Raw genomic sequence first — 12896 nt, 5'->3', positions numbered from 1 at the left:
ATTCCATTTATATTAATGAAAAAAGGCAGAAGCGGCACAGCTTCTATTAGAGACTTGTTACGGTTATACAATTCCAAAACCATTCGCACAGCTACGTGAAACGGACGAGTCCGATGGCAAAAATCGCGGCTGACAGGCAGGAGCCTGCGTGCCCACCCCATCGGTTATTTCTTCTTCCCCTGTAGGGCAACGCAGCGCTGTGCTTTAGTCATGATGCTATAGAACAGTACGAAAATTACGCAGGAATCAGAAGGCAGAATAAGAACCACCCCCTTATTTCTTCCCCGTAAGACCAAACCGATTTTTCCTGAAAGCCAGATTTCTTAAAAAGATGATTTTATAACGAACATGTCAATTCGCAATAAACCCCAATAGGAACTCGCTCCCTGTTTACTCATTCACAGGAAGATACACGTAAGCGTAAATTGCTAAGAAAAGAATTCGAAGACTACAAGAAATCAATGAAGAACGCAGGAAAAAAAGCCAACTGGTGCTTGCACATAGGGATATTTTCTAGCCTCCAAGAGGCTGCTTACAAAAAGCTGTTCGAACCTAGGGTAACATTTCAGGCTTGTCAGAATCTCTCCTACTTTTCTTCAAATTCAAGCAATTTTTCAATTAACAAGAAGTTTTTCCAGTAGAAGAGTGGAAACACACAGATACAGGCATTGACATCCTGGTACACGGGGCCACTTCCCAAACTTTACAGATCACGACGACAAGTCACCAAAGTTTCCTCTTCATCGCTGTGGCCGTTTTCAAACTCCGAGAAGCTTTTCTTTCCAGTTAAGAAGCGTCAGAAAGGCTCAAAGAGCACTGCTCTACCTTACGTTTACATATTTTCCTAAAACAAACAAGGCCTGGTACAACCTTTCAGAGAGTGCAATTTAAAAAATGGCTGCCTTAATTGCAAATAAAATGTTGCGCTACTTTGTTTCTTTTAAAAAAAAAACCAACAACTTGGTAAAAGATACAAGAATCCGGGACGTTTACCTCTGTTGTTACTATGAAACACGTGAGATGGGAAAGAACAAGCATCCTGGTTATGAAATTTCATAAGTAAAACCGGAGACCAACTTGCAAGTCTCGGAACAAGAACGATTTAATTCAACGAGCAAGGAAATGACTCCCTTTGGAAAGACAATCTGGATGCTGGGTAGTCAAAACTGCCTTTCCCTCTGCATTCGAAGGGGAGCTTTTTGCTCAGACATCACTATCCCCGGATGCCAAAGTCTTTTTTGGAGACCAGCGTTAAATTAGGGACCAACCAAAGCGCCTGACGCCTGCAGACTGCGTTACGTTTTCACAATTTGAGGTTTACTAGCACCTGAGCTTAAAAGCTGCCAGCTTCAACAGCAGCTGTAAAGCCGACCCATAATAACGACTTAAATACAAACCCTGGTTTTTTCCCCTCCCAGTATTTATCTGTACAGGTATGACCACCTCCCAGAGAGGTGTGCTATTGCAGCTTAGGGCAACCGGGACTCTAGAATGTAGGAACGTTCAAAAATCCTTTCCAGCATAAACTAGTTTCGTAAGCTGGAAGAGAGCACAAAGATGCAGGTTTGTTACCACCGCCCCTACCGTTTTTTGAAATATTCAGCATTGCTGGAAGCCTTGCTGAGGTGGTCCTGCTCCACCCGACTACAATCACCAAAGCACCGAAATTACGAACGCGCTGTTCTTCATCCTGCTCTCATCTCCTAGGGCATCCCGCTTAGAGAGCCGCGGGACTCTTAAACGCGACAATTAGCAACCTCTGCTTTAACTGGGCTTAATTAAGAGGAACTTCAGTTTCGATGCATAATTTTTAATCTGTGAGATTAGTTGTTCCGTCCTTTCCCCAGCACATAAAATGTGGCTTTAATGCTCTCAAAAACTTGCATAAATGTATACATTTTTATACAACAATCTTACTAAGTTTAAATATTATTCTTCCTTGGTCTTTATATAATGTAAGCCACCTTATTGTTAAGGATTTCCATAAAATACACTGGCACATTTAATTTTTTTTTTATTTTATTTTGAAAATAATTTTTAATTAAAAAAAAAAATAATCGTATTTTTCAGGCATATTATTGCCTGAAAAAGCAGGACTGGCGAGGCTGCTGAAGCACGTTACCTTCGCACTCAGCAGTTACTTAAGGACGGGGAGAGCACCAGTTAGCACGGGCTGCAGCCGCTCAGTCTCGATGCTTCGTTGCACCAAGGACGAACGCGCCCCCGAAAAATACAGTTCTTTTGAATGTACACTAATGTAGAATCACCCACGACCGTGTAAACATCGCAGCAGCTACAGAGACAACCGCGCTTTAACCATCCGAAAGGCAACTGAGCTATGCACTAACTATTCTGGTTTAGCTCCTGTGTAATGCCATGGCATGCCTTTTGATGTATACAAAGAACTAGTTTAAAGCCATTCTGGCTACAAAAGTTTAAATACGGTGGTTAATTATTTTTTTTTTTAGTGAATATTTCTCTCGCCCTAATGAATTCCTTAAAAAAGAAACAGTTACATACACGCAAAAAATATATTTTAAAAAAAAAAAAAATATCTGATGTGGTCTGCCATAGTTACCTTCCTCATTTTCAAAGAGATTTCCAACAGAAAAATGTATTTAGGTACGACAGCGGAATTTGTGTCATCATGACCAAGCGATTACAGCGCACAGCGAGATTCTCCGAGGCTCTGCGGTCCTGGTCCCCATGGAAACCGGACTCGGATATTGTCCTCCACTCGCTGGAGCACCGAGTCTTGGGAGCCTTTTGTGCCTGATGAGATTTCTTCCACAACCTTCCAGCAACAGACCCTATGCTTCCTCCTGACTCTTTCCTAATTGAGATGCAAATTAATCTCTGTGGCTGATTACACTTCCCTTAAAGCCCCTGACAAGTGCAGCTGTAACCGGAGTTTACAGACTTTCCAACAAGTGACTTCAGCTGTCACTGCTGGCAAGATGCTGCCCCAGCTCCCCGGCACGCGACCCCCGGCAGGCAGCGCTTCCCGCAGGCACCACAACCACCTTCCAAGGCGGCAGCCAGGATCAGGCCCCTTGCTCCGCTTGGAGCAGGGTCCCAGCAGGTATTCCGCACCCTGCCGCTGCTCCAACACAAGCGCCGTGGACTCAGTGTTCTTATCGCCACTGAACCATTTCCACCAGAAGCGGTGTTCAATCAATTTCTAGCCACACTTGAATCGGGGACATTTTTAGCTACTAACCCTTATCATGGATGCTGACTTTTAACACAACCTGTATGACAGACATAAGCAGCAGACCACCCCTCAGCTCCGCCATACACCAGCCTTCCTGCACTCATTACTGCACGGTTACATCTAACGTGCTGCCAGATATCACCCGTTACTCTTCCAGGATTACCGCTTTTCATTTCTCCCTTCCGTTGAGGTGTTTTTGAGTTATTTCACCTTTGAGTTACTTTCACCTCCCATTTGACAAAGTTATAAACTCCTTCATTTGCTGTTTAAATTGCTGGGTCTGCTTTCCTCCTGTTCTCCTTGTCGCAGTTAGCAAAGCGAACACCAGGGCAGAGCGTACGGCACCCTCTGGGAGCGATGAAGCAGCGTTACTGCATCGGACAGGTTCAAACACCGCCTTCACACATCTATACGTTTACGTTCCAATTTCTGCCTCATTAGGAATTTTGGTACACCTAAGTGTTTTATTATCTACAGTAAAAGTTATGGATCGCTTTCTCTCCCACCCCAGTGTCATCCTGACCACATCACCTTGGTCCAGTTTCAGTTTCTCAATCCACTTTCATTTATCGCACAGACAAGCGGCAGTTGGTTCACTACAGGTATCGTTGGTGCAAAAGCAGGCACAAAAAAGGGCAGAAAAGAATCCGGGGACAGATGCTGTTTCAGCTAGACCTCAAACATATGCTGAGAAGCGGCATGCGCTATCATATCTGTGCTGCTCGTGTTCCCCCGGGGACAAGGAGGGACCCGGAGAGAGACCCTGCCGGAAAGCAGGAGCACAGCAGGCCAGTGAGAGCTGCTCGCTTACGAAACGTTGAAAGCCAAAAGATGAGCAGGATCGGGAATCAGAGGACTCCGACCGGGAGCGAGGTGCGGGGAAAGCGATAAGAGGCAACAGGAGCTCCTCGTTCTTGTAACTGCTGTTACTTACGTTAATTTTACCACGCTACTATTTTATTATTACACATTGACTATAGAAGCAGATGGATTCAGCTGAATTCTGCATAGAAGAATTTCAGTAATTAGCTACATTTCTCTCATCAAACAAAAGTGGAAAACTTGGCAAGTTTTGAGCCATTTGTTAGGTACTGCTGCAGTTTTGCAGCTCAGGTATTGCATTCAACTGCTTACGCGACAACCACCAACTGTCTTTGTTGTAAAACGGGTACACAATGAAGTCCCCAAATTTATTTAACCACAATGCTATTATTCATTTCTGATGACTTTTGCAAAGTATACTGGATAAAATTTAGCCTTTTCTTTAAAAAAAAAAAAAAAGAAACCACACAGTATTTTGAGGATATTTTGTGTTTTAAAAATCTGTGTCTCAAAACAATTCATCAACGTCCTTTCAAAGATCAAAACATTTCACTTACAAACTCTTTCTCAAAGTCATCCGTTTAGAAACGCACTCAAATCGAAAGCTCCCCAAAGAAAACACAGTGAGGGTTGGTCCTGAAATAAGTGATATGATTAACAAAAACAAGCTATAAAATGTTTCTACCATAATTATGGTATTATGAGAAAATCCTAGAACAAGTGAAACCCAGTTGGTCTGTATATTACAAAGAATAAAAGCCTGTGCCACAATTTCTCTAACGGAGAGGCGTACCATCTAGTTATCTTCCAGCAACTGTTAGAAAATATGTTCTGAAAATGCCCAAATACAGACATCGCTGGAATGAAACTGGAATTTAGGAACGGAAACATCCGTATCTGAGGCCAAATCCCATCTGCCTCATTAATGTAACGAGTCCAAGTCAAGTCAATTGGACTACTTCTTTGAATAACATACGAACGCGACTGAGCTCTGCGTGTTAGTCCAATACACGCTGTAGGTAACTTCTATTAGCGCGCAAGAAAATTTAGTATTATCATTACTTACAGTTCAAAGCATCAGCGTTAAGTCCAAGCCCACCACCAGCGAGTCTGTCTGAAGCTGCTGGTGAGAACCCTCTTGTGATGTTATGATCCTGTTTTTCAAACGCTGGACGGCAACTGGGTGTGAGCGACCGAAAACGTTGAGCTTGATGTGAAGAAAGCTTTGACCTTTTCCAGTAAAATCGCGTGGCAAGGATTTTCACTAAAGCTTACCTCTCCGCAGAAGAACGTTCAGAAGTCAGAACCCTACACTAAGGGGAGCCTTGCCCCAGCAAGAGGAAAGGATACAAGCTCTGGTAGAGCGGGATGAGGGACTTGACGGCTCTGCTGGCATTGATGCACGTGGCACATATGAGGCTTGGCAGCAGCTTTGCAGTCACGATCGCGCCATCGAAGAGAGGACCAAAAAATGGCACCTGTGAACCCCAAAATAAAAACAACGCAGGTGAAGCTGAGCCAACGGAGGCCGAAAGGTTCATGTAGAGCACGGGAGCAACTTCCAACAGAAGTTCCAGAAACAACATGCCTGACTCCCGGGGGACTTTCCGAGCGAGACAACTGCTGCTTGAGAAAGGGAGGCAAGGGGCAGGGGGACAAGTTTCACGCTGCCCCACTCTGGAAAGTGGAGCTACTCGGTTACGTTACAAGTGTTAGCTTGCTCTAGGTCTCCTCTCTAGATCATGGGCACAAGGAGACTCCTCCAAGGACAGCAGACCACCACAGAAACAGACCACCTCCACGGGCTGTAGCCGCAGGGCCATCACCAGCCAGGTCAGCACGGTCAGCTGGGTGGCACCTTTGCCAGCACCGCATACTCCGTATTGCATTGGATTATTGACATTTGCAATACTAAGCGTCAGACCCACTATAAAAGACCTGTACATTGTTTTGCCATACAAATGGTACGACCACATCGTTTTCCACACTGAAACTTCCAGTGTGATATTAATCCCCCGATTTTTTGAAGTTTTTAAATCTTCCATACTTGCCATCAGCATACTTTACATGCATACACGCGTTTCACAGAATATTCAACTCTGTAAACATGAGCTTGTTATGCGTATAAACAAAATTCATCTATGAAGTCGAAATCGATACCCCATTTTGAGTAGATATTAAGAGCTGTTTTCTGTCTTGCATCCCAACAAGGAGACCCTGATTTACTGGCCGAATCCGACATTGGCAGGAGTTTTTGCAAAGAAGTATTTGTTTCAGCTAATCCTCTCTAATCTCCTTCCATAGACTTCACTGAAGGAAAAAAAAATAAAAAAAAAATATATATAGATATATAAAATTTGAGCTGATCCAAGATAACGAGGTGTGTGGAAAGCAGAGGAGATGGCAAAAACCCACCACCTCTCAGAGGCAGTTCCCTGTGAACGCGGCCGGGACAGGCACAAACAGGTCTATCCCAGCATAGCACGTCAAGGGGTTAAAACACCGTTCCTTCAGGGTTACCTCCAAATGAAATCACCATGTAACGTCATTTAGTGACACGTGGCTCTTCAGAGAAAGGCTGTGCTAGGCAAAGGAGTATAAAAGTGAAAATGGCACACACGTAACGGACTTGGCCATGTCAAACTCAGAAAATTTTACTCGTAGATCGTCTAGGTTGGGAGGGACCTTTAAGATCATCGAGTCCAACCACTAACCTAATGTTTAAACACATACTAAATTTTAGTAGTTACAAGTAGTCAAACTCACTTCCCTTTCAGAAACTCAAATGGAAAAAAAAAAAACAAACACCAACAAAAAAACAACCACAAAAGCCTGACTCAAAACCCTAAACAGAAGCTAGCAGCAATTATCAATATTTAAGCTATGGATTTTTTCCATCTGTACAGAGGCTTATCACATAAATAAATACCCTCTATTATTCTTCTGCAACTGCTTGTGGGTGACTGTGACAGTCATTCAATAAATGGACAAAGGGAATAATATAAATCCCCTGCATCCAGGGAATTCCTCTAATTAGAAGTGGCAATGAATTACAGAAGAAATTTGGTTTTCATATAACATCTGCAAATGACAGCTGTCTTTTCACAGAGTTATTTTGTCATTCCTTTACTTAAAATAATTACCCACCCCCAAAAAAGCAGAATAGCATAAAATGTTTCCATAGTGGTTTTGCCTGTTTTTATTTTTTATGCTAGCGTTACTGTCTAGGCGGCTGGAAAGAAAGGTGACAGGAAAAAAACCTGTGCCACCCAAGCGATAATGTTCTAGAGCATCAAGTTTTTCCTCTTTAAGCAGTAGCATTAATAAGTGAAATCTGGAACACACGCTCATTGTACAGGTGTTGACAAAAGGAGAAAAAAGTTTAAAACTGTGTTTTCATATAAGTGCAAACAAGGAGGTTAAGTACGTACGAGTGTTAAAATCATACCAACACACAAATACCAGATATTTTAAGTCAGATTAGCACTTACATATGCTACTGTACGGGGAAATTCATTCTCAGGCTTTCTGACAAGCAATTTTTTGCTTCCAGGACTTTCTTTCACTGTTTCAAAACCACCTGGAGTCTGGGGAGTGCGGCAGATTTTCTTAACACGGTATTACAGAATTTATGTACTTAAAATATAGACAAGGTGTGTATATTTTATACACCTTATATACACGTGTATATAAATACATACACATGTATACATACACTCACATTTTAAAAAAAATAAGATCTTTGTGGGCACCCTCCAGCAAATTTATCAAAAATATCTCCAACCTGTCCGACGTTTTAAAACAAACAGTTTAATAATTGTTTTCTCTGAAAGCTTAATAGTCAAGCTCCAACAAATCGTACTTTACTCTAAAGCTCCTTTTAAACAGAAAAGTAGGCTAATTCAAGCTGGACCTGAAAAACCGGGAGCCGTCCTCAGCATCCCTGAACTCCGGCCCCACAGTGCAGAGGTACGAGTGCAGCGGGTGCTCTTCGGAGTGCCTTTCATTTGGAAATGTGCTTTTTTCCCGGCGTGTTTCAAATAATCAAACAGATTACTTCAACAACTGCGTCCCACGCCACACGTTTTGTCAAAAAGGACGCGTTTTTCACCACCCAAAGTTGGCATACGCTGGCAGATGGAAAAAGAAAATAACGCAAAGGATGGAAGTGACTTTGTAGGAGAGCGACTAGTTTTACAGTACCAAAGGAAAACAAGCGCAACCCACAGGAAAGCAGAACCAAGAAGAGTATTTCCCCAGGCTGGTCGATGGCTTTCCGATGCGTGATGTGCAGACCTGCGCCGGCGTCGCTGCCCTGCCTTTGGGCACCAGCGCAGCCCTCGCCGCTCCCCGGCCGGCTCGGGGTCCGCGGAGCCCGCTGCCACGCGAGGAGCACGCAACCGGACCGTACGCCCACCCGGACACAAAGCTCGGAATTATTAATTCCCGAGCAGATCTACCGGCCATGACGAGGGTCATTAAAGTCAATGGAACTCGCATGTCGTCAGCTTCCATCTGTACAGGGGGCTCTGCTTTAACGAGGAGTTCGAGGGCAGAGACCAACTGAATGCACAGGGGACGCGCTCCCTGCTCAGCACTTTTCTGTAAGTTGGTATTAAATACCCATTTGAGGAAAACAGTGTTTTGAACGGTTACAAAAAAAAAATATATATTATGGTTTGACAGGAATCAAATTAAAAGAATAAAGGGAAATATCCCCTTCCCTGAGTAGTCCAAATGTCATTGCAAGTTACCCATGAAAGAAAAATTAATATTCATCCCACTGCAAACACCTGCTTCATTACAATTTCCAAGAAAAAAAATAATTATTTCTGTTGCACGCAGTAAAAGTAGGCAAGGTTAAATAAACCTTTTGAGCACAAAGACTTCCCCTCTATAGCAAGCAGCACTAGTTAAAAGAGTGGGGAATGGGTAAATTATTGTACCAAATGGCTGAGAATTAATCTCTGATGACTAGCTGCAATCTAACGAGGCATCTGTGTCCCAGGGAACCCGCAGTATGTCCCTGGCGGTATGTGCAGTGTGTAGAGTCTGCCTGGCATTCTTTGTCCTCTTTTGCAGGCAGCTTTTCGTCTCATTGTTCAGAATATCCTCATGCATCTGTGACGCGTGGAATGCATTCACACTAACAGACTTACTATTGTCTTCCCTCAGAAGCTTTGTCGAGCAAAGACTGCATCACGGTTCCTGATAATTATATTGCTTAATTAATCAAGACAAAAAAAATTTGCAAATCATTGCCCGGTTGCCAAGCAGGGAGATAAAAAATGAAAACAATACAAGCTGAAGCAATATAACAAAAGTAACAGCTATCTGATCAGAAATTCTTATATAATGAAGCTATTAATGCTAAATCGGTTAATGTTAACATTGCTCCAGGTGTCTCTACTTAGATGCAAACAAAAAGGCTAACATTATGTATATAAAAGGCCAAATGTTGCCATGGATTCTGTAACCTGATAGAGAGGACAGCCTTTTCATTTGATTAGGGAATGCAATTTAAATACCAGGGACTGAAGCCAAACAACAGACATTTCTCTCTGCAAGCCTCTTTCATTCACCCTGGGGTCAGTAGCTGGTGAACAAAAGGTCAGCCACACTTGCCCTGGAAATGTCTGGATTAATTTTATTACATTGTAATGGTTTGTACTTTAAATGTAGGGATAACACTAAATTTCCAGTTAGCTATTATTCTTTCTGCCCGCTGGGTATTTTTGACTAATATGGAAGATGACATAGCTTTTCTCGATTGGTTCACAGAATTTTCAAGCCTGTTCATAACGCTAAATTCGGATCTTCCTGACGGAACCTTAAGAGCTAAAATTCCCAAGAAGTAAATCACAGACCTCAAAAGCGAGCGTAGGAAAAAAGCCCGCTATTTCAATTTATAAAAAAAAATTTCAAGTTTGAAATGTCTACTGGTCAACCACTGGTTGTTAACATATCCTAGCTCTGTCATGCACAACTGGAAAAATATTGGGTACAGCCGGTAAATATGACATCTGATGTATGCATTATTCCACAGCTGGTTATTCTTTTGGACAAATATTGTCCCTCATGTAAAGGAAATGGTATTTATCACACTGATTACTTTCATAAAGTATATCTAAAATATACATTTTTGCATCCATAATGTATCAGAAGAGCATTTATTAAAGGAGGGGTTTTTTAAACCTATACACATACGTACATACGCACACATCTCTGACGGTTTTCAAAGGAAAGAATCCATTATTTTAAAAAAAAAAACAAACAAAAACAAACCACAAACCAAAACTAAAATGCGGTCGCATAACAATGATTTAAACAGAAAACACTAAACCTCCAATACTTCGTTTGATGTAAGGATAGCCAATGCCTACCTCATCCTGTTGAGTCAGATTACGATGAGGGTCCCAAAACCACGTAAGGCTATGCGCGGTACCATATGTACCACAGTAACCAAGCTGTATGGGCTGAATTAATAGCAACTAAGGAACTTAAATCTTTATTAGTTTGCTTCCCTTGCCTCACGCGGGAAATTCACAAGGATTATAACATCGTTCTTTGAAAAATAATTCCTATGGGTTGAGAATTTTGAAATATTTCTTATTTCAAGCGCTAAGCATGACTACAAAATGAATCGGTAGGCATTTCAATCACCATTAGTAATTCTAGTTTTAAAATAAAAGCTCATTGCTCAGCATACTTTTAAACTGAGATGGACAGACTATATTTTGTAATTGCTGGAAAAAAAAAAACCAAACAAACCCGAACTCTAAACCACTGAGCTGTATTTAAGGAACAAAACTGTTGCTCACTTGCATAACACACGTGATAGACCCAATAAAGCAGTCAAAACATACCTCCGGTTTCTTCATGATCTCTATGAAAAACATGTGATTCTTCATTGGATAAATAACAATTAAAACATCTCCAAAATCTGTTGGTATAATGCCCCTGCGGTAGTTCCTGGTGTGTTCAGACCAGACGATGTGAACCTCATCATTTCCCAAGTGACGAAGCTGCAACAGCAAATTGGCTCTTTATTAATCAGAGCGATAACAACAGTTTATGAGGGGTCACGGCTTACAAATTGAATTACAATGCTCAATAGTAGAAATATTTCATTACAGAAAAAGTTTAAATACTGTTTTTCTCCAGTTGCTCATGAAAAGATCAGCTAAATAATTTGCTTCATTCAGAAAGCACTGTTGTCTGATGGCTTAATTAAGTAATTATCAAACTAGCCATTAGCACAATATGTAAATGTACGTTACCTACCAAAATTTAAGATGGGAATCTGAATTACTAGAACAAAACAGTAACCAACAGAACATCATATTCCAGCTAAAATAACGTAGCCGTCTCAGAAATATGAAATGCCTTGACTCAGGATGTCAAGAAACTTTCCATCGTGAACCACTATTACTAAATTTATTATATTAAATATCTCCTTGCCAACTCTGTCTGGAGAGGACTTTTGTTTGAAAACGTAAGCAAAATATCTCGGGCGATGTGAATTAAGAGAAGAACAGGAAATACTGTGGGAGTTACTTTTTTTGTTTGGAACAGAGTCGCATAGAACATGGATAAAATTTAAACGTGACATACGCAAAACGCATCTGAAAGCCTGGGTGTTTGCTTTGTTATGGGCGGAACTGGAGGTGATCTAACAGATGGCAAAAAGTATTTGGCAATCACGTACAAGCTACGCACAATAGTTTCGACTGTAAGCTTTAAAGTTAAAATTTAATCCACATGCAGAATGCCAGCCCAAAGCGTAAAGAGAATTTAAGTCCCACTTAAAGCTTAAAAGACCACCCCCCCAATTTGGTGCTAGCCCCTGGAACAATGTGCACAATAGACCTAACAAAGAAGCCAAAACGTAGCTCTCTGCCTTCTTCACTGTCTCTGTGCGAGGCAGGGAGGGGGCGCGGGGGGGGAAGGAAAGAAAAAGGTAGCGATTTTCATCGGTACATAACAACTAAGTCATCTCCACACGCCTTGTTATCAGCATACGTTGTACCACTGAATTTTCCTTCTTCAGAACCAGGCAGCGCCTTTAAAACTAGAAGGATTTCACTCCCACAGGACTGGGTGGCAAACTGTACCCTAGTTGTAGGAGGAAACATGCAAACGCATGATACATTACAAAAATAAAAAAAAAAGTTAAAGCCTATGAGCTTTGCTTACAGCTTATACTCTAGCAGAGTAAAATAAAACTAAGTTCATAGAATGGCTCTGATTTTCAGTTTGTTTTTAATGAAACAGATGATGGTTTTATTTTATTTGCACCTATGAATAAAAGACATTTTTTGTTCTGTTTGGAGAAAATATAAACCACTTGTATCCCATAAAAACGTGGAAACATTAACAATACTATTACTGGAGCTTCTTACTTGTACAAAAACCAGTGAAAATTGCTGTTCTCCTGGTCATCCTGACCTCTGTGCAATTCTCTTACGTTTTCTTAATCGCTCAGTAAAAAATAAAGCAACATCGCGGAAAATACTTATGTTGATAACATCATAGGGCAGACTGATGCGCGCAGAACTGAGCAGCAGTTTATATGGATGACAAAATCCTGATTTCACTTTCTGCGAACAAATGCAGCTGGATCGCCTTCAAGAGCGACTGAAAGCAAGACGTCAAGTTCAGTCTTAGAAAAGCAACAATCCATCCGGCTGCACGACTTTGTGCACAACAGGTTACCCACACTGCGGATCTAAGCGTTTGGCGAGGCTGTTTCGCACACGGCCGAAGCTGAGCTGTAATTTTCTGTGAAAGCTGCGCGGAGGAAGGGCCCAGCTCACGCCAGCTGTATTCAGAGCAGCCCAACGGCGACGTATTTGTAAGC

The 12896-nt window shown here is 41.8% G+C and overlaps 1 protein-coding gene across 2 annotated transcripts in view; it reads right to left on the bottom strand.

Annotated features, from left to right (window-relative positions):
* The window catches only part of RALGAPA2 (Ral GTPase activating protein catalytic subunit alpha 2), a 139000-nt gene that overhangs the window by 46688 nt on the left and 79416 nt on the right, over positions 1-12896 (bottom strand). For both annotated transcript variants that reach the window (XR_010070149.1, XM_063327950.1), the window contains exons 37-38: positions 10903-11061; positions 5387-5514 (exon numbers count right to left, since the gene is read on the bottom strand). Coding sequence is in view for 1 of the 2 variants with exons in the window: in XM_063327950.1 (XP_063184020.1) it covers positions 5387-5514; positions 10903-11061 (287 nt within the window). In the remaining variant the exon portion in view is untranslated. The remainder of the gene's footprint in view (positions 1-5386; positions 5515-10902; positions 11062-12896) is intronic.

This window comes from Chroicocephalus ridibundus, chromosome 3 (assembly GCF_963924245.1).
Source record: "Chroicocephalus ridibundus chromosome 3, bChrRid1.1, whole genome shotgun sequence".
NCBI lineage: Eukaryota > Metazoa > Chordata > Aves > Charadriiformes > Laridae > Chroicocephalus > Chroicocephalus ridibundus.
Note: the sequence above shows the minus strand (reverse complement) of the source record. Positions and strands in the feature narration are given on the sequence as shown.